Here is a 22,089-nt window from a genome sequence, read left to right on the forward strand (position 1 = left end):
GGTGTGGTGTGTAATTTTTGCCTCTTTGAGCTCTAGGAGCAGCGGGTACTGTTTATATACTGCTCTGAACTTATCAACACCGCCAGTTGTTTGTGACCTGGGACAGAAATAAAGCCTGAATGCCAGTCAGTCTCCAGCAAGCCCATCATTTGAGCCTTTAACCCAGTAAATTCAACAATGGTCTATATTTCAATGACAGGTTGAAGACTAAAGAGCTTCTGGCAAAATGAACTGCAAGAACTGCACACAAACTCCTAGAATTTTGGAGTAAATCCAATTGCCTTGTTTTAAAAAAAAAAATCCCATTTTGCTCTTATTTTGACAAAATAACTGCAAGCTTTCATGGGGCCATCATCCCATTTGGACAGGCTCACGGGAGCTGAGGTAAAGGTGACCCATCACAAAAGGGATTATTTGGTCTCCTTTGCAGAGGAAAACAGCCCTTTACTGAGCATTCATGTAAGGCAAAGTCATTCTTTCTATTGTCTTGCTCAGTGTTTGAAATTTTTCATTACAGGGGTCTCTGGCTTCTTCCATAGTTATGCTTTTCGCTAAGTTTTCTTCTCTTTCTGTTTTTCTTTCCTTTCGTTCTCTTTCTCTTCTTTCTTTCTTTCTTTCTTTCTTTCTTTCTTTCTTTCTTTCTTTCTCTTCCTTTGTAATTTCTTCCTAACATTTTTACCTCTGGTATTTAAGAAAGGCACTGATTTCTGTAGGGTTAACTTCAAATCTTTCTACTTTACGGGAAGTAAATTTATCACTTAGTTTTCTGTAGAGACTTTCAGATCTTTTAAGTATAGCTTTATTTTATGTGGAAGACCATGCATACTCATGAGTTAATATTGTGAAACTGTCTATATTGCCAAAAGTAATCTCCAGATTCATGTAACGCCCCCATAAAAATTCCAATGATCTTCTTCACAGGAAAAGGAAAAAATGCTTAATTTCTGCTGGGAAACAAAACTTGAATACCACAGGAAGCAATACCCAAAATTGACAAATAAAATGGCATAAAATTTAATAGCTTTTACACAGTAAAGGAAACAACCAAGTGAAGAGATAACCTACAGAGCTGCACAGAACTGTAACTATATCTCTGTCAGGGAAATCATGCATAAGAACACAAAAGAAGCCAATACTAAAAAAGCAAACCATCAAATCACTTAATGAGCAAATGAAATGGTAAACTTCTAATGAGTGGAGTCCAAGTGGCTGGTGATAATGGAGGCTGAGGCTGTAGCTCAGCTGAAAGAGTGCTTGCCTAGCATCCATGATGCTCTTGGTTTAACCTCGTCGCACATCAACTAGGTATGGTGTCATAATCCTAGAACTAATCAGTTCAAGGGCACTCTCAACTACAGAAGGAGTTACAGTCCAACCTAGACTATATAAGACTCTGCCTCACCCCCCCGCAAAAAAAAAATTCATGAAGAAATATTCAACATCCTTAGCCATCAGGGAAAGGCCAATCAAAAGTGTGCTGCTATTCTGTTAATATGATTGCTGTTATTCAGAAAATAAGTAACAATAAATGATGTTGAAGATACAGGAAAAAAGGGAAACTCATACTTTTTAAGTTGGAATACAAATTATCCTGCTACCACGGGGATCAGTGGGGGTGTTCCTCATATAACTGCAAACAAATCATCACAAAATCCAAATGTACTACTTCTGGAAATATACCCCCAAATTGGCCAGCTACAGTAACACCTGCCCATCTATCTCTACCACAATATTCACAATATCCAAGTCATGTAGCCAGCCTAGGCATATGTTAATGAAGAACAGGAAAGAAATTTGGTATGAATACACAATGTGAAGTTTTCATCAGCCATTACAAAAGAAAATTATTTCACTTGCAAGAAAATGGATGTGACTAGAGATCATGCTAAACCCAATGAGCTAGACCCAAAAAACAATGTGTCAAATATTTTTTTCTTATATGTGGATCCTAGATTCTACTTAAATACACACACCCTCTCCTTCCCTCCCCCTTTCTCCCTCCCCTGTCTCTCACACACACATATACACACAGGCACACAAACCACAAATACACACACACAAGAGAGAGAGACAGAGAGAGAGACACACACACACACACACACACAGAGAGAGAGAGAGAGAGAGAGAGAGAGAGAGAGAGAGAGAGAGAGAGAGAGAGAGAATATATCTGGGGAAAGAAAGGATACTAGAATGATTAGGAAGGGAAGAAAGATGATGGTATAGGGCAGGGTAAATATGGTCAAAGCGTATAGTACACTTAAATCAAAACACCTTCTTAGAATTAATCCATAAAATGGGGCAAAGACACCAAGAAAAATCAGGTTTATTTGCAGAGAACCCTTTAATTACTTCTCCACTGATCTTCTCTTTATTTTTCACTTACTTTGTATTTGACAGTTTCATATGGGTGCACGATATAAGCCAATCGCCAGATTTCCTCTTATCTCCTTCTCTTCTCTGTCACCCTCCCTAATGCCTGCCTACCAGGCCCTTTCCTGGATTCATGACGCTTTGTTCTGCCCTGTGACTTATTTAGTTTAATCAGGTCCACCTGTGTGTCCACAGGACTGGAAACTAGCTGTTGGCTCCTAGTGGAGTCAGAAGTGTTATATTCAACCCACCCTCTTAAGTACATCTTGTAATGACTGTATCCTGAGCCCCCGACCATCGTTTCCAGGCATCAGCCACGGCCCATAAAACTATAAAAATCAAGGCCTAAGTGCTTATCTGTCCAGACAAAGTGAGTGATTAGATATTGTACTTTAAAATCCCCTCTTTGTAATCTACATGGTCAAAAGAGCAGCAGTTGCACCCAGGCACCATCTAAAAGTCAGACTTGATCTTTTTTTTTTTTTCTTCTGGAGCTACAGAAAATTTCACATAAACTGAAGATTATGCTGCACATATAATTCATATGTTCATAAAATTTACTGTGTTCTTAGGGTCAGCTTAACCTTTTCTTATAAAAATGCCACTTGATAGCTGAGTGTAATGTGCACAAATAATTAAAGATCCACTTATATTTTTGGCAGGTTCTCCCTTGTCCCAGGCTTCTCCAAGAAGAGAGTGAACAGGCAGAACGGACTACAAATATGAAGTAATCTGTAAATCATAATTAACAACCTTTAAAACGGATAAAGCAACTTTAAAAAGGATCGCCATGACGGATTTAAAAGAAGCGGGTTTGAACTCTCAGAAGCAGCAGGGTACTCTCTGAGAGTCATTACAGGGAAGAAAGAAGCCTCACAGCTCTTGGGCTGTGGAGGTGTCAGCTGAGAGCAGCCCCTGGCAGAAAGAGCCCGCAATTCCCGCATAGCAGATCACCTTGAACCCCTGAGCTGTGGGATAGGTCGTGGTGTGGGGCCTCAGGTCTTAGAGGCTGGAAGCAGTGCCCACAGAGACAAAATGCCCTCCTGCAGCTGTGCAGTCTAGCTTTAGGTCCTCTCACTACCAACTAGTCATTTTGGAGACAGAAACCCCAAGTGTGAAAATGCCTGCAGCAGATTGATTGGTCTAGGGACAAGTCTGTCGGGCATTTTCTTGATTGATGTTTGATGTGGGCGGGCTCAAGTCACTAGGGGCGGTGCCACCCCATGGGAAGTAGCCATTTCCTCCAGGTTGAAACGTCCCCTCCAGCAGGGAGGAGGGGGCGCTAGAGATTCAGGAAGTACACCGGACAAATCCGGTAAAAACTGAAACCGGCAAGACTCGCAAGGTCACCACCCTTCTCCAACAAAGTTGCTAAAGCAGTCAACAACGTGGATGAGAAGGGACTGCGCCTGCGGTTGGCCTGGAGTCCTGTGGGCTAACTGTAGAGGTACGGCTTTCCGAATGCTCACTCGTGCGGGGAGAGGCTTTTCAGAGATGCGGCTGCTTTGGCGCACGCAGGCTCCACTGACTTGCACCCAACTCCTGGATTTGCCAAGCTGGACTTTGGTGGACTCTGATCTGTGGTCAGTGCCCCGTCTGGGCCGAGTAGATATAAGTTATACTTCTTTAGAAAAGTCTCAGAGGACTTGAGCGGTTCTAGCATCCCTCTGCCATGTGTAGAAATGTCAAGCTCTCCACATGGCACTGAACCAAAAAGCAGCAGGGCTGTAGGGACAGACTTAGTTACCTAGGACAGGGAGGGTAAGGAAGGGAAATGGCTTGGGTCTAGAGAACACTCTTAGCAACTCTTAAGAATGCCCATCTTCACGGGATGGGATAGCAATTGAGATGTAATATGAATGATTTTATTTTTCAATTTAAAAAAATAGAAAAAAAAATAAATAATGCCCATCTTGCACTAAAAACCAGCACAGGATCAATGCAACCCACAAAAATACAGCTTTAGACACGGAATTGGAAGCAAAAGTAGGGAAGATAAAAATACCAGTTCAAACTTCATAGTCAGTCATCTGTAGGGGTGAGAGTTATACTAGCAGTACCTGTCTCTGTAAACTAACTATTTCTATAGTTAACCTCACTCTTTCCTTCCGTCTCTACCTCCCTTCTCATCAAAGGTGCCGATTTTGTGATTTAGAGTACGTGTCTACACATATGAAGATGAGATTATAAATGAAGTAAGAAAAAATTGGAGTTCACCGGCAGGTGAGGAGCTTCAGGTAAACTACTTAAAGGGGGGGGTTAGTGCTCTCAGGCGGGGATGACTCACTATTTTAAGTACTTGGTGATTTCTGACAAGAACTACTGTAAATATTAGACACTATTATTAAAGACACTATATTTTGTGACAATAATCTTTATACAAATTATTGTCAGTTGCCTTTTGAAAAAAACTAAGCAGAGGAGTGAATTTTAGAAATTCTAGAAAAACAATAAATTTGGGAGGGAAAAGAAATCACTGTAGAGTTTGAAGTGGCAGTGTCTTATCTCAGCATTTCTCAAAAGCAACCTTGCCAAACTATGTAAATCCACAGATGCTCTGCCAAGGGAGAGGCCTCACGGACTCTGAAGGCAAACTGACAGAAACTGAACTGATCCCATGCAGGTCTCAGGCTTCACTGTGGCTTCTCAATGCCATTTTGGAAAGTATCTCTAATCTTTAGCATTTCTATACTCTCATAAACCCAAAAGATTATTTTGGAGTCCCTGTGTCATTTCCCACTCAAACTAAAATGCTTATGAGTGTCTGTATTCTGGCCCTACTCCATCAGTTACTAAATAGTTCTTAGCTTTACAACTCGAAGGATTCCGTTGTAGAAGACTCTATCGCATTCTCATTAGCATTTTGTGCCCCCATATTCTTTCTTATTTAGAAAATGGCTCCATCAAAGCAAGGGAGGGATCCAGAAAATAGGAAGCAGATGTGACGGCTGTGCAGGTTATGAATGTTACAGGTTCTAGAATCACAGAAGAGACAGACTTCCGGCCATATCTGTCAAGGGTTTTCTAGAATGGGTTCAGTGGAAAAAGCCAAATTAAATATGGGCAATACTATTCCATAGATTGGAGTCCCACACTATGTAAATAAGAAAAAGGGAGCTGAGCAGCAGTGTCTGGGTGCTTAAGCAATGTAAGCAGCTACTGCATACAGTACCACACTCCTGCTGCCAATCCTTCTACCATGCTGGACTGTACCTTCAAAGTGGGGGCCAAGAGACACCCTTCTTTACGTTGTTTCTCTCAAGAGTTTGCTATGTCACTGCAATGAGAGAAGTCATTAATCCAGTGATGTGCGTGTGTATGTGTTTTACCAGGATAATGGTAATGGGACCCTCAGCAATGCACTGGGTTGGGTGTTACGGTCTCTGAAATCAGAGAGCCTAGATCCAAATCCCAGCTTTACAGATTACTAATATCATCTGAAGTAAATAGTTTACTTTCTCTGTGCCCTACATGCATCAGAGATTTTTCAAAAGTACCTGAAAATAATTATCTTAGGGGATTGTTCCAAAATGAAGCAACTTAAATAGAACCAGTGCATATGCCTAGAGCATCATGGCATTATGTGTGGGTGATACAGTATGTTTTGAGATAGTCTCAAGACACCTGAGTAGAAGACACATACAAAATAAGACGACTATAAAATCATACTGGTATTTGAGTTATAGGAAGAACAATACAGCAATACTGTACTGATACTTAACCCATCAATGAATAATTTTTATATGACATGATAATGTAAGGCTTCAAGGATGATCCCATCAAGAATGTAATAAAAACTATAGTGAGGGAGAGAGAGCTGAGGAAATCTAAATTCTAAGCATCTAAGTCCCTAAAGACCAGAGACAAAATGTCTGATGTTGCAGCATCAAGACAGCATTCTACATTGTTTAAAGACCTATATATAAATTCCAAAGAAAATAATTCAACCTTCCCAATGCTGTGACCCTTTAATACAGCTCCTCATGTGGTGACGACCCCATAGCCATAAAATTATTTTAGTTGCTACTTAATATAATTTTGCTACTGTTATGAATCGTAATGTAAATATTTTTGGAGATAGAGGTTTGCCAAAGGGGTTGGGGCCCACAGGTTGAGAGCAGATAGAGACTATGAAATAACATATTCTCCATGTATTCTGTCAAGAACAAGAGCAGGCACTGCAAGGAAAAGAAAGTTTATACACAGAAGACCTTTGCTTTTGCTCATATGGAACAAATCAACAACGTTATGCTCTAAGCTCTACATTACACTTTAAAGAGTCTTTGTGCCTTACTGGGGCAATACTGAATAAGTGCATTTTTTGTTTGAGACCATTTCCAGTCGGACTGAGAGAAACACATGGGTGCACAACTGTCTGTCATCCCAAACAATTTTTTCTAATTTACATTTTAACCCTGAAATAAAATTCTTCTTGGTTGAAAGACTGAGAACCTTGGAAACTGGACCTACCAAGTGGAGATTCTCTTAGCAACAACTCAATATATACTGTCAGAAATTTAGGGCAAAGAACTATCTATACCTGGGATCAGTCTAGACTCCTAAGATTTTCAGGATTAGCTTGTTAAACATTAATATTTCTAGTGAAATTGCAATTGAGTTCTGCCAGCAAATAATATGCATATGTATGCACATAAATGGATATAAAATTATTATATTGAGTTGATGACATTTTACAATTCATGCTATATATGTATATTAAAATCACAAACATATAAAGTAAGAGGTTTTTATGTAGCTAATCAAAAAATATTCTAAGCATGTTTTATTTGATAGTTCTAGTAATTTAAAAACATCTGGTTTACTACTATAGCCCTACATTATAGCCTACAGCTAAAGAGCATACCAGAGCTTATCCACAGATGCCAACACTTCTTTGTGTATGTTCTAATATTCACAGGTAGCATAGCCTACTTTTGATCAAAACAAGAAATTGTTTCAATCAATACAGTTGGGAAATGAAGCAAATCAGCTCACACTAGCCATGTTTCAAGTCCCTATGATGTGACCCTGTCCATGCTAACTCCAGGAGCATTGTGCACAAACAAGGCCAGAATACTAAGGTTCAGTGATGTATTTTCGTGCACAACTACCAAGAAAGACTGTGTCGGACGCAAAAGGAGCATACTAAACTAGCATAGAAGAAGCTGAAATTTAACACTACCACACAGTACCTTAGTTCTCTTTCTCTTAATGTCCTCACTAGTGTCACACATCCACTCACAGTCCCCCTCCCCCACTTCATCCTATATCCTCTAACAGTTTGAGATATTAAATATCCCTCCCCCCAAAGACTCCTGTGTGCTATACAGACTTGGTCTCCAGGGCATCGTGTAGAGGAGGACCTTTTGGAAGTGACTGGCCATGAGGGGTGCTGACCTCATCAATGGATTGTCTCTAATGGATTCTTACTTGAGTAAATAACTAGGAATAGGGGAACTGGAAAAGCCTATCTGAAGGAAGTAGGCCAGTGTGGATGTGCCTGGGACGGTTTATGTCACACAGACCTCTTCCTCTGTGCTCTTCCTAACTGCCATTGGGTAAGCAGCTTTGCCTCACCCTGCCTGACCTCCAAAGGACTGTGGACAGCCGAAGCTGGCCGTGGCCTGAAACCTGAGTCAAAACAAGTCTCTTCCAAAAGCTGTTTGTGTGAATTATATTTTGTCCAGAAACAAAAGCCTGCACACTCACTTAACCTCCCTCACCGTTTCCCTCCCTCTCCTCCACCTTCGGCCCTTTTTCTCCTACTCTCTTCCTCTTCCTTCACTCTCCTTCCCTCCTCTTCCGCCCTGTGGCATCATCTTCTAACACTCCTTTCCTCTCCTATCTCTCCCACTCGTTTTCCCTTCTCTCTTCTTTCCTCCTTCACCACTAGAACTAAAAATTACTTTAATGTGAAATAGTTGGGCTGTTTGAATGAAATCTGTGAAATTAGAAACTCTTTCACTTGTTTTATAATGTGTTCTTTAATATAATGTAACCCATACAGTGTTTTTCAACCTTCCAAATACTGTGGCCTTTTAATCCATTTGCTCATGTTGTGGTGATGCCCAACCATGAAATCATTCTCCTTGCTACTTCATAACTGTATTTTTGTTACTGTTATGAATTTATTTCTGATGGTCTTAGGCAGCCTCTGTGAAAGGGTTGTTCAACTCCGAAAGGGGTCATAACCCACAGGTTGACAACCACTACCTTAGAAGTTTTTGCACAACCCAAGAAAAATTTCTGAATAATTCTACTTTTAATTACTGGAAACATTGTATGCTTCTTTTAACATGTTACATACCACTAGTGTGAGAAGGAAGGCACCTGTCTAGGGTACAGGAGTGGTGCTGTGTGGATAGGCCTTGGGTGTCATGCCCGAACACTCTTCGTTTATTCCCTTCCCACGACCTCAAACCCCTTCTCTCTCTCTCTCTCTCTCTCTCTCTCTCTCTCTCTCTCTCTCTCTCTCTCTCTCTCTCTCTCTCTCTTCCCCTCCTCTACTTTTTCCTGCAATCAATTCAGTGCATTCACACGTCATTTTTAACAGTAATTTAAGTCTATTTGTGTACCGTCATAAGTTCTATAAAGTATGCCTTTACAAACTCTAACCATATTACCATATATGTATCACATAAATATTCGTTTGTGTATTACATGTACTCATGCACGTGGATATATCCTACTCAACTACATTTCACTTATTTAATAGGAAGTTTTCCTACCACAGCATTGGAGAAAACTCCCTACTTTCCTGAAAGGCAAACCCAAAAAATGGGACACACATAATAAAAACAGTAGCCATGCACACAGTCTGAAGTTTCGTGATTTCAACATTTACAAAAAATCCTTTGTAGAAGAAAGAAGGGGGGTAGAGTCAGTTTGCAACCAGGACTGCGTGAGCATTGAGATGTGAGTGGAAACTTTGGGGAGTCTTCACCCCTAGTTCTATTCACCAAATGCAGATCTGAGTTGCAGGAAGTTCGGTTTGAGCTTTTGTAAATATATAGCTTGACAAAATATATATATATACATATAAAAGTATAGGTTAGGAGCATGCTAAGTTATATCTTTTGTTATGCATATGTATTGATGAATTTACATATTTAGCAAATCTGAATGTTCAGTAGAAGCTGTGTGTGTGCTCACAGCAATGCTTAAGCCTGGGGACACAGACACACACAAGGGTTAAGTAAAGAGCTGATCACTGGCAGGTCAAGTGGAACACATCTGTAATGCAGTGAAGGCAGTGTAATGCCTTGGCAGGGAAGGCAAGAGGTGGCTAGCCTGAGCTACTTGGCAAGACCGCAGTATCAGAAAACAAACATAAAAATAAAAGCAAACAAAAGCTCAGAACTACTTATTGAAGCCATGGTAGAAAGAACTGACAGAACTGAAGGCTCGTCTCTAAAAAAACTCTTATAACTGACAGAGGAAAATAAAAGAGTAGATAAAAGAGGAGAAAAAAATTGGCAAAGTGACCAAATAAAGAAAGAAAGAAATATAATACAAAAGACACACAACGAATAATAGAGCACACTGCTTGCTTGAGACTTAAATATTCTCTGAACCAGTGAACAACTGAAAGAAATAAATTTCATTAAGTTGGCAGAGTGCAGTCACACACTGAGACACACAGAGAAAGAGTAGACAAGAAAATGTGCTAATTGTTCAACATCGCCCACACCAATTCTAAGAATTTGTTGTAAAATTGTAATTATAGTTGTCCATATACTCATCTACAGGTTTCAATTAAAATTTTCATAAAGCCTAATTTTATGAACACTGAAGACTCTATCTGTATAATAAAACATTTATTTAGTGACTAATCAATAAGAAACAGATGATCATTTAATATAAAGAAGGTTGGGAACAGGAAGATACAAGCAAGTGGATAACAATTGGAACGTAATATGAGTAAATTATAAAAATTAATTTAAAGAAGAAGTACTGGGTGTGTATATAGTTATGTGTGAATGTGCGCACGTACATAAATTTTTTAAGTGAGGAATTTGTAGTCACGATTATATTCTAATGTCTGATATTAATAATTTTCATTAAATAATTTTAACTATGTCTCATTACTAAATTAATCAGTTAATTAGCAGCTAGCTGACTAGGAATACATAATTACGTGACTTGCTATGATGGAATATTAACGCTCAACTGTTATTTATTAACTGTTGAAATAACTAAACCTTAGTCTAAATTTATTTTTAAGATATTTTTTTCTTTCTATCCTAAAGGCATATAGGGGACTAACTGAATTTCAGTTCCACCCAGAAAGTGCTGCGCTTTCAGCCTGACCCCCAACTGAGGCGCGAGTGCTGAGCCGCTCTGAGAGCTTCATGTTGTTGCTAGGGAAGACAAAACAGAGAAAGTTCTAGACTCTCTGATCCATTTGAAAGGCTGAGATGGGAGATGGCAGCCTAAAACCTCGGGCTCCGAGGTGCAGATGAAGTCTCAGGTTTCAGTGTGAACCGGAGCAGCCACAGCCCCGCCTGAGGAGCCTAAGCTGGCGGGGAAAGCGCTGCGAGTGTCGGGAACCCTGGCGACGATGGCCACTCTGGGCTGTGGCCCTAAGGACGACGGAGAGGACAAGGATGATGAAGTGAGTGAACAAGGTGATGGAGACCAAAGGCCGAAAGGCAAACGGGACTCGGATCAGCACGCCAAGAGGGAACCGGACGAGAGGGCCGTCCGCATCCCCATCCCGGAAGTGCTCCAGCAGCGGCTGGCGGACGACTGTTACTACATCAACCGCAGGCGGCGGTTGGTGAGGCTGCCCTGCCAGACCAACGTGGGGACCATCCTGGAGTGCTACGTGCGCCACTTCTCGGCGAGCGCGCTGGCTTCGGGGGATCGCCGGCCGCAGCCCCCGCGCGCGGCGCCCGAGAGGAACGTGGGCCTGTGCAGGGAGATGGCGGACGGGCTGCGCATCACCTTCGACCATGCACTCCCCTTGGTGCTGCTCTACCCTCAGGAACAAGCGCAGTATGAAATGGTGACTTCCTCCACCTTTTTCTTTCCCACCGAGGAGAGAGCCTCCGACACTGGCAGGAGCCAGGAGGCGACCTGGCCTGGCCCGTCCACACCGCAGCCCACGGAGAGCCAGGCCGTGACTGGGCCAGCCGCCCCCAAGAGGCGCAAAGCGGAGGCGGACGCCCTGCGGGCTCCCAGGCGGTCCACGCGCCACAGCGGCCACTGGCAGTCGGAGGACCGGGCCTCCCCTCAGGCCAAGCGCAGTGTGCCCAAGTTGTTCCCACACTTGCAAAAGACACCTGTGCACGGCACGGCACCTTCCCCCAGTCCTCTGACTCCTGGGAAGGACGCAGGGGCTCTGTTTGCTGGCTTTGAAGGGACAACTGAGGAAATAAATGAGATCCTGTCCTGGAAGCTCGTGCCTGACAATTACCCCCCAGGACACCAGCCACCGCCCCCCTCCTACATTTATGGCGCACAACATTTACTGCGACTGTTTGTGAAACTTCCAGAGATTCTTGGAAAGATGTCCTTCACCGAGAAAAATCTAAAGGCATTACTGAAGCACTTGGATCTCTTTCTGAGGTTCTTAGCAGAATACCAGGCTGACTTCTTCCTGGAGTCAGCCTATGTCTCCGCCTGTGAGGCACACTACAGCAGCAAGAACCCCAGGGCAATCTGTTAACCTTTTTGCAGGCTCTGTAAGCACAGCTGCTCCACCTGGCTTTGTGTTTTGTGTTTGGGGTGGGCCCACCTTGGGGGAGGCCTGGGTATTTGAGTTGTTCACATAATGTAGTTATTTCTGTTAAGAACTACTTCCTGAGCTGTGTGTGGTTGTCATGGCAGGAGGGAGGTAAAGTTGCTTCATTAGCTAATTTAAGAAAAACAAACAAAACAAAAACCCCCATGCTATTGCTCAAGCTTGTATGACAGCAGGAAGCAGCCTGCTGTATTCAGAGAGAACATTCATGAAAGTATACTTAGGATGCTCTGGTAGACGTCACAGGGTGTTATTAGTGAGAAACACGTTTAGTTTGCTTAGCATCACGCAAACTGTTTTGGAAGATTCTTCTAATGTGATGAGACTGAAGGACACTGTTCAGCACACTGAGTTTATATTTGGACGAGTGGCACCTCAAGTGATTTTGGGGGAAATGAACTGTAACAACAAGAGAATTTGCAACTGCAGATTTGTAAATGTTCCCTCTCTGTGAAACATCATTCTTGGTCATCTAAATAAAGAATTTTTGTCTTGTTTGGGAAAAAAGCTATTCATAAAGCCTCTCTATTATAGAATTTGCTGTTGGCGCATAAATGTGAAATAAAAAGAAAACCAATAACTCATAAGCCATTGCACAAAGTAGATTCCCTAGTTTTGGTTTGAAAAGAATGAGCAACAATTTGATATTAGATATTACAATCTCAGTAAGAGCAAAGGAAATTATATTAACATTTTAAACTATATTAAGTTTAAATGTATACTTAAGAATTACTATGTAAGAAGTGAATTTTTAAAGGGAATTTTATAGACTGAAAGTTCATTGGCAATCTGATATAATGAAAAACTGCTGCTGTAATTTTTTTGCTTTGTAATAAGCAGTTTGTATGCTGAAACATAAAACATCCTGAGAAAAACATATTTCTCTAGATGTCACAGATGGCTAGGAAAACTAAACTGCTAAACCTTGGGAAAGATGAACGTTTTCAGGCAATTCTTTTAATTAACCAATAGATTTGGCAAATAAGTATAAAATAAAAGTACTGAGCAACAGGGCAGGCAAGAAAAGTTTGGAATTATTCAGTCTGTAGGAGCAACCTTAAAGGCAAAGGTCACACTGCGAAGGCGGCTCAGAAAGCAAGCTTTGCCTTCAGGATGGGCCATTCTGTGCGCAAACTGAAGACACTGTGAGAGGCGCAGAGGCGCGTTAACTGTTTCAGGGAGATAGGAACATGCCTTCTGCAGCGTTAAAGCTGAACAAATAAACAGTATGCACAGAAAAGGTAGGTATACATTATAGAAACTCTCCAGAGGTGTCTCACAATGATTTTCAAAATGGGAAAAGGGGAGGCCTAATTTCAATATATTTTCTGTATTAATTACATCACTATTAATTCAAGAACCCTCAGCAGACACTGGGGTTGGAGACAGTAATATTAACATTTTATTTCCTTGCCACTGATCACCCTCGTCTAGAACAGAACTCAATGTTCAGCAACCAGAGGCAGAGTAAACCACCGAGAAGAGGAATTTTTTTTCTTCTTATTTCATCTTATGTGTTTGGGTGTTTGGCCTGTATATATATTTATGTCTCTGTCACATGATTGCTCTATACCCACTGGGGCCAGAAGAGGGCATTAGATTCCCAGGAACTGGAGTTGCAGGTGGTTGTGATGTTGGTGCTGGAAATTGAACCCAGGTCCTCTGGAAGAGCAGCCCATGCTCTTAACCCATTAGCTAACCTCTCCTCACCTCCCCCCAACTTTGTAAATTTTGAAATTACACATATTCACTCAGTAGACTGAGGGAGGTGGATTGCTGTGAGTTTCAGGCCAGCCCAGTCTACACAGAGAGACCCTATCTTTTTTTTTTTTTAAAGTAAGAAAAGTTCTGTTTATATATAAAAGGCACTATACTGAGAAAGCCATAGCACTCGGGGTGGCCTCAGGTTCATGGAGGCAGGTTCAAGATTAGGCAGAGCCGCTAACTTCTCACACAAGGTGGAAGGACAGAGGCTTACCAGGGGTACCCTGATTTAACTGTCCTTTGAGTGCACTGCCCAAGAATTCATCTCCTAGAAGCTTGATAAGTGGTAGAACTTTTAACAGGTAGGGCCTAGCGGAAGGTGGCAAGGTCGATGGGATGTCTCCTTCAGATCGGAGTTCCTGGTGGGCCCATTTCAGTTCCCACAAGACCCTGGTTACTTTTATTACAAGACTAATTGTAATAATAACAACCAATGTGGATCAGAATCCATCCAGCTTCTTGTCCTGCCACATGAGTTCTGCCTCCTGGCCATGGTGGGTTCCCTTTCTGCTTTTCCCTTATATTACAGCCCAGCTAAGGACTGTGGCTTGGACACCAGCACCACACTGTTCATACCTTCCAGCCGTAAGAATCACAGAGCAAATAAAATGCTTCATAATTACCCAGCCTCGGGGATTTTGTTATAACAACAGAAAACAGACTAAGACAGATAGAGATGAGAAAAGCAGGAGGCCAATGGAAGCATTAATGTCTTCATCGTTCACAGAAGAGTCAATTCTGTCTAAAAATGAAATATAATGTTCAAATCTCTTGAAGGGTTTTACATAATCTTATTTCTTAACCTTACAGGGAGCCCGAGGAAAGTACTTACTGAAGTGAGAAAAAAAAGTTATTTGAAATTCAGCAATTCCTTCCTTCTCACTAGAGGATCTTTTTCTTCCTGTAGAATTCAGTCAGAATTTAAAGCGGCATTCTCGATTCCATCTTCATAACTGAATTTCTTTCTACTACCTACACAATGATGTCTAGAATAATTTTCTTCAATATTAATAATGACACTGTGAATTAAGAGGAATTGTACTTAATTTGTTATACTTAATTTCCCATATTGGTTAATTTATTTATAATAAAGATAAATTACTGTTTGAAAAACAATGGAAAAATTGAGTTTCAAACTAAAGCAACTAAAGAGATGGATGAGCCAGTTAATGAGACCGAAACAAAAAATTCTTTTTGTTTGCTTTTCTGGGAGGAATAGGAGATCCCGGGGTTCACTTTTTGACATATTAAGTTTCTGATGCCTGAGAAATAAGAATCAAGATGTCAAAAGGCCAAACGTGATAAGAACTAAAAATAGGGTATGGGAAGGGGGAGAGGGGCTTGCCCAGAACAAAACCTACAGCATTACATTCAAAGACTATTCTCAGAAAAAGATGCAGAAATTACAGCCCCAGAAGTATGTAGTATTACAAAAGCAAAAAAAGAAAAACAAATTGGTTTTGTTTTTTTGAAGCAGAGTCTAGGATAGCTCAGTGTGGCCTCAAATTCCCCATGTAGCAAGGATGGCTTTAAATGTTCTTGGTTCTCAGGCTACCAATTCTCAGGTGCTGGGATTACAGGCATGAGTCACCACGCCCAGGCACAGGCAATTGTTATACAGGGGTGGGAGTTGGGGGGGGGGGAAGTACTATTATTTCAAATGCTATTGAAAGTTACAACAGGATGAGAATCAGGCAAAGGGGGTTGCATCAGAATCACTGGCATGGGAGTGATCTTGGTCTTGCCAGGCAGATGGATGCAGGGCTCTGAGGTTACACACTCAAAATGAAAACAGAGGCAAACAGGGTGGGAGGCAGAGAAAGGGTGTGGCTGCAGGGAGAGGGGATCAGGGGCAGCTTCTTTCAGTGTAGGTCGGAAGAATGGAGACACTGTCACCCTGCTGGGAATGATCCAGGGTGACATGACATAACAGACTGGAAGAAGCACAGGGGCTCATTATAGGATCAATCTTCTTGAGGAAGAGAGTGGCCATGTAAGCTCTCCAAGGCTATCATGACAAATTAGACGTCTGGGTTCTACATAGTGTGTGATGTTGCTGAAATAAGAAAAGCCATAAGCCCCATTTCTTTAAGCCCCATATTATGTCATTGATGTGTTTTGACAAAAGTTCCTTCGAATGTGCCATTGATGGTATTTCTATAGTTTTGAAGCAGAGATAAAGGGACTGGTATAAGCATCAGAAGCCAGACACACACAAGAGACAACTGATAGAATCACAGACACAACAATGTGGCTGTGAAGGAGAGATCCAGGTAAAATTCCAAGACACAAAGAAGCAGAAGTTTCGGGCACAATGGAATCCCATGGTCTATCACGAGGCCTCGAGGAACACTAAATAGTGGACGGAACTGACTTCAGCTATCTCCCTCAGAAGGACAACTGAATGAGGCAATGAGAATCCTTTAAAACACAGCAAAATGAATTGGTTATTATGATAGTTCACGTTCATTGTCAACTTGACAGACTAGAATCCCTCAAGAGATGAGTAACTAACCAACTCTAAGCAAGTCTGTGAGGGGTTTTCTAGACTTCGTTCACCGAGATGACAAGACTGTAAATATAGGAAACACCTTTCCACAGGCTGGAGGTTCATTCATAAAAAGCAGACAGCCACCTGGGCTCCATCAGCATTCAGCTTTTTCTGCTCCCTAATGGAGAATATGAACAGTTGCCTCATGCCCTGCCATGACACTTCTCCCAATGTTATAGAATGTGCCGAGTGCGTGATGAAAAAAAAAAAAAAACTGCCCTTCTTTAAGTTGCTTTTCTTAGGTATTTTGTTACAGCCAAGGAGAAAAATAATGAATGCAACTATTAAAACAAAACAAAAACTCATCAAAAAGAGCTGGAGAGATGGCACAGTGGTTAAGGAACCTTACTGCACTTGCAGAGGATGCATACCATGGTGCTCACAACCTTTCGAAATCCCAGTTACAAGGAATTTGACACCCTCCTTTAGCCTCTGTAAGCAACTGCACACATATGGCACACATAAATTTAAGCAGGTGCATGTGCACAAAATTTATGCAGGTGTTGTGCACAGGCACCACATAAATAATTTTTAATGTTTAAAAAAAATCAAAGCACTAATTTTAAAAAACTGTCAAAAAAAAAAAAAAACCAATGTTAGCATACAAACTTTTCTATATAAAGTACTTTTCTCCTAGCACTAAGGTTGTAATGTAGTGAATTACTCTGCACTGTGTAGGAGACTGATGGCCTGGCAATGTTTGCTCCATAGTGAAACATAGACCAGAATAGAGCTAGTTAAATACTAAGACACACAAAGTGCTATTTGTTAGTACTGTGACTCCAAGTTTATGTATGTGCCAGACACTGTTTTAAGACCTTTGAATTGTTCATATGTAATTCCCACATCACTATAAGGATAATAGTGTGAATGACTTGGATTTCACAGCTGTATGACTGCAGCTCCACCTCACACTGATACCCAGTCCTGAGGGCCCAGGATGCAAACTGTGAGAAAGTATCACTCTATATATCCAGTCCTGAGAGTCTAGGATGCAGACTGAGAAAGTACCACTCAAATCTGTCAGCAATAGGATGGTAGTACACTTTCTACAAGACAGATAATTCCATTTGTACACTGGAAGAAAGGACACAGAGAATACTTACTGCAAGCTTTCATTTTTTTTATTATGTCATATAACTTAACCAATTTCTGTGAAATCTTTCTCTTTAAGAACAATTGGAGAAGAAGCCTCAGGTGGCTCAGTTAGTTGGTAAGGCACCAGCCCGTAAGTCTGGAGGTCTGAAGTTCAAACCCAGGTAGAACTAACTAAGCTGGAGAGATGGCTCAGAGGTTAAGAGCACTGGCTGCTCTTCTAGAGGTCCTGAGTTCAATTCCCAGAAGACACCATCTATGATGGCATCTGGTGCCCTCTTCTGGCCTGCAAGTGTACATGCAGGTAGAGCACTGGATACATAATAAATACATCTCTTTTTTAAAAAAGAAGAATTGGAAAAAATATCACAAAAGAAATGTAAGGTGGCAGGAGAGGGGGTGATTAGCGGGTGAAGTCACTAGCCACCAAGCCTAATTATCTGAGTCCCATCCCTCAGAGCCAACTCTTACAAGTTGTTCCCTGACCTCCACACATGTCATAGTGGGCATGAGCACACACATTAAATAAATAAAAGTAACCTTTACAAGTTTCCCAAATACAAAACAATTCTATTGATTTTTTTTAAATCTGTCATCTCCTGTGTCTTCTTGCTATGTGCTGTCCCAATTTGCAAGTTAAAATTTGATGTGAAAAAAAAAGTTTACCTATTAATGAATAGCAAAAAGGAAGTACAGAGCTATAAGAAACAGTGAAAGCAGAGAGGGCTTCTAAAAAGAAGAGCACACGCTGTATTTCTTAGTCAGCACATTACCCCTGGCTTCCCTCATGCCTGAGAAAATTACTTTGCTCCTACAAAAGAAAATCATGAGCCTAGGAAAACACGCATTCTCCTTAATCCAGCTGCTTTTCAGGGCACTTGTTTTTAGGTAGGAAAGCAGGCTACACATACACATAATAGCAAAATACTGATGATTCCTAACACTCTGTATCCCTGCAAAATCTGCATTCTTCCCTGCTTGGACACATTAAATGAAATGTCAAGGAGTATGAATTCAACCAGGAAATTTTCAACCTCGAGGCTCAAGGATCAATACCAAAGATCGATATCTGGGCCTCAAGATCAACCCTCCATGTCTGGTCCTGTTTCAGGGCTTCATTATGGCAAGGGTCTAATCACAACCCAGCTGAGAGAATCTTCATGTGACTCCTGAGAACACTCAGTCCTCCATGGGCCCCTATCTGTTGCGCGAAGGCGTGGTGGCGCACGCCTTTAATCCCAGCACTCGGGAGGCAGAGGCAGGCGGATTGCTGTGAGTTCGAGGCCAGCCTGGTCTACAAAGTGAGTCCAGGACAGCCAAGGTTACACAGAGAAACCCTGTCTCAAAAACAAAAACAAAAACAAAAACAAAAACAAAAAAAACAAGTAATCACAAGCAACCTAAATTCAGGCCACAGTATCAAAACCTAAGTGCTATCATTTGCTTTTACTATAATGTTACAGAACGACAGGCTATCTTTAAATATGATTTTGAAATTAACCCATTTAAGCACTGAAGGTAGTACATAGGATTGGGCTGTGAGACCACTCAGGGATATAAAGTGCCTGCTGTACAAGCATGATCGCAAGCACTCACATAAAGATCAGGAGCCCTGCCGCAGCCTCGGCACAGGTAGGCAGTGACAGGCAGATTCCTCAGAGCTCACTGCCAGCCAGTCTATCTCTGTCTGTGAGCTCCGGGTTCACTGACAGACCCTGACTTAATAAAGGAAAAAGCAACCAAGGAAGATATCCAACGTCAAACTCACCACCATATACATATATACCACATTTACATATACAATAAAGTCACACAAAATGTATAAATAACAACTGCTAAATTTATGCAATTTGTAAAATATGCTAAAAGTTTAGTAGCTTACCTTAAACCAAAGATGTGTGACTGTTCATAATTCAGTAAAGAACGAATCTTAGCTTCAGAGTTCAAAATGATAAGCCTATCGATTATATCCTAAAAATAACAAAGAAACACTGAGACTCTACTTAGCAGCAGCTATATAAATCAATTAAATCAATAAATATTCATTTAGATTTGTGATTCTCAAATGTGGATTCACACAGCAACTAGCAGGAAGGCATGAGGACCTGGGGTCAGAGATGCTCAGACCCATTCTAGAGTCTGCGAACTTATTGGCCCACACAAGGCTTGAGCATTATGACTGCAAAAGTTCCTAAACTGTGTTCAATTTCTACCCCAAAGGGAGAACCATAATATCCACCTACCTTTCAAATGGGCAAGCAGACTGTGTGTACAATAAAATAACAATAAAAGTGCCCAAATACAAACTCCTCTTAAAAATAGACATAAAATCTACAAATGTAAAGCAAAAACAGTCAGTATGAATATTTTTATAGTAGCTATTTGAGACTCTGTTAAGAGCCTCTCTCATATATGTATGTAAGTCAGCAGTTTAAAGTCCTGGAAGAATATTGGCATCATATAGGAAACAAAGAGAGATGACTGACAAATAGCTAATCAATAGATAGAAGGACAAACCCACAGAGAGACCAGTCTACTTACAAGCCACTAAGGCATGAAGCCTACAGGTGACAGTCCAGCATTAATACTCTAGATTTCCCATTATGTAGCCATTGCTCACAACCGGAAGCAACAAGCTGTCCACCACACAGTTTTCTCTGTGGATACAACCATCCCTAAAAGCTTTTCTTTTAAGCTTTGCTTGGTGCCTGATGTCATGGCCCATATGCATAATTCCAGCACTCAAGAATTAAGGAAGAAGGACTGCCTTGAGTTTGAGACAGCCTGGCCTATACTGTGAGACTATGTCTCAATTAAAAAAAAAAAAAAAAAAAAGACAACTAAACAAAATAATTAAAAACAAAACATGAAGGCCAGTTTTGTGTACATCTTAAGTACAAACCTAAGGACTTTCTGTATATATAAATACATTAATGATTTATTTTTCAGTTTGTTTTTGTTTGTTTTTCAACACAGGGTTTCTCTGTCCTGGACTCATCAAACTCACAGCAATCCCCCTGCCTCTACCTCCTAAACGCTGTCATTAAAGGTGAGTGCCACATCAATGAATTTCAATACAACATACTTCTGTGGCCAAAAGAGCAAAAGAAGGTTTCGGTAAAAGACAAAGTCAAACAAAATGTATCAATGCCTTCATGAATGATGACAAGAAAACAGTTCCATCTCATCGATAAGAGGTGATGGAATGAGTTTCTAAGAGAAGGAAGTAATAAATAACTCCAAATATATTTGAAAATACTAATTAAATCTCAGGAAAAAAAAGACAAAGTAAATTTATCCTACGAAGATCTAACGCTCAATACTCAAAAAGGCACATATTAGGCTAAGAACATCACACAGTTGGTAGAGTGTGTACTAGGATGCACCAGGCCCTGGGCTTGATTCTCAACGTGACAAAGTTAAGTGTGGTGGCTCATGCCTGTAATCCCTTCACTAGGGAGGTGGAGGTGACAGATCACAAGTTCAAGGACATACTTGGCATTACTGCAAGTTGAGGACCAGCCTGAGTTACATGACACTCAATCTCATTTATATGCATGCATGTATATATGTATGTATGGATGTGTATACTATCTCATACATATCCTATCTCATATATATAGTCACAAATGTATTAGTATCTTGTAGAAATGCACAGTAGCTAATATATAAGTTTAAACCAAAATATTAATGAATAATAGAGAATAAAAAACTCATTTTTAAAGGTCTGTCACTGTGGTTCGTAGTCTTCTTCTTAGCTGGGCACACTTTGTTCCAATCACCATGTGACAAACTGAACTATACAACTCACATTCATATCCCCAGCTGCAAAGTCATATTCTCCACAGCTGCCCCACCTCTGTCTTCATCAGTTAACAAATATCTGCACAGCTGTCTAAATACAGCACAAGGCATACTGACAACTGCTCACACCTAGGAGATCTGAAGTTGTGGTTCTGGATCTCAATAGTAGATTAGGACGAATAAAATGGTCAGAAGAGATGGCATTACCAACAGCAGGCTGATGGAAGGGAAGACTGAAGCAATCTATCGGCAATAAGGTATTTCAGAGAACAAATGTTATAGTAAGTAATTTCTTCTTCAAAGAGGATTACATTGATGTATCAGCACCCAGAGAGGAAAGCAGAGCTCCTGAGAAGCCTGCCTCGTGGAGGGCTTTGGTTTCTAAGCACCACGGCATGTCAGGAAAGGAATCAGCTTCTTAAATCACATTGATCCAGCATCAAGCCACTGTAAGCCCAGACCTGGCAAACAGTCTGCAGAAATCCTGGTTCAAAGGATGCTGTCCTTCTTGAGAATGCATTCAGAAAGGCAGCAGTCTGACAGCAACCACGGCTAGATAGGCAAAAAGGAATAGGCTCACTTCTGAGGGCCCGCTCTGGTCAAGGTAACCAGTAGCCACACTCCTGCTATCTGACGGCTTCTAGGAAATGAACAGATACAGGGTAAGGAATGAGTCAATGAGGCCTGAAAACTACCTTCCAAGCTGGACTGCTAATGGTTATCCTATGATAAAAATGAATCCAGTCATTTTCTGTGGGAC

At 41.1% G+C, this 22,089-nt stretch overlaps 2 protein-coding genes across 2 annotated transcripts in view; one reads left to right on the forward strand and one right to left on the reverse strand.

Annotated features, from left to right (window-relative positions):
- Tbc1d32 (TBC1 domain family member 32) overlaps window positions 1–22,089 on the reverse strand; it is a 196,755-nt gene that overhangs the window by 76,007 nt on the left and 98,659 nt on the right. Inside the window, exon 22 of the mRNA XM_051164597.1 lies at window positions 19,408–19,496. Coding sequence (XP_051020554.1) covers window positions 19,408–19,496 — 89 coding nt within the window. The remainder of the gene's footprint in view (window positions 1–19,407; window positions 19,497–22,089) is intronic.
- LOC127205342 (male-specific lethal 3 homolog) lies at window positions 10,618–12,616 on the forward strand. The gene has a single exon (XM_051164596.1). The coding sequence runs from the start codon at window positions 10,931–10,933 to the stop codon at window positions 12,038–12,040; it is 1,110 nt and encodes a 369-aa protein (XP_051020553.1). The 5' UTR covers window positions 10,618–10,930; the 3' UTR covers window positions 12,041–12,616.

Source organism: Acomys russatus, chromosome 21 (genome assembly GCF_903995435.1).
Source record: "Acomys russatus chromosome 21, mAcoRus1.1, whole genome shotgun sequence".
NCBI lineage: Eukaryota > Metazoa > Chordata > Mammalia > Rodentia > Muridae > Acomys > Acomys russatus.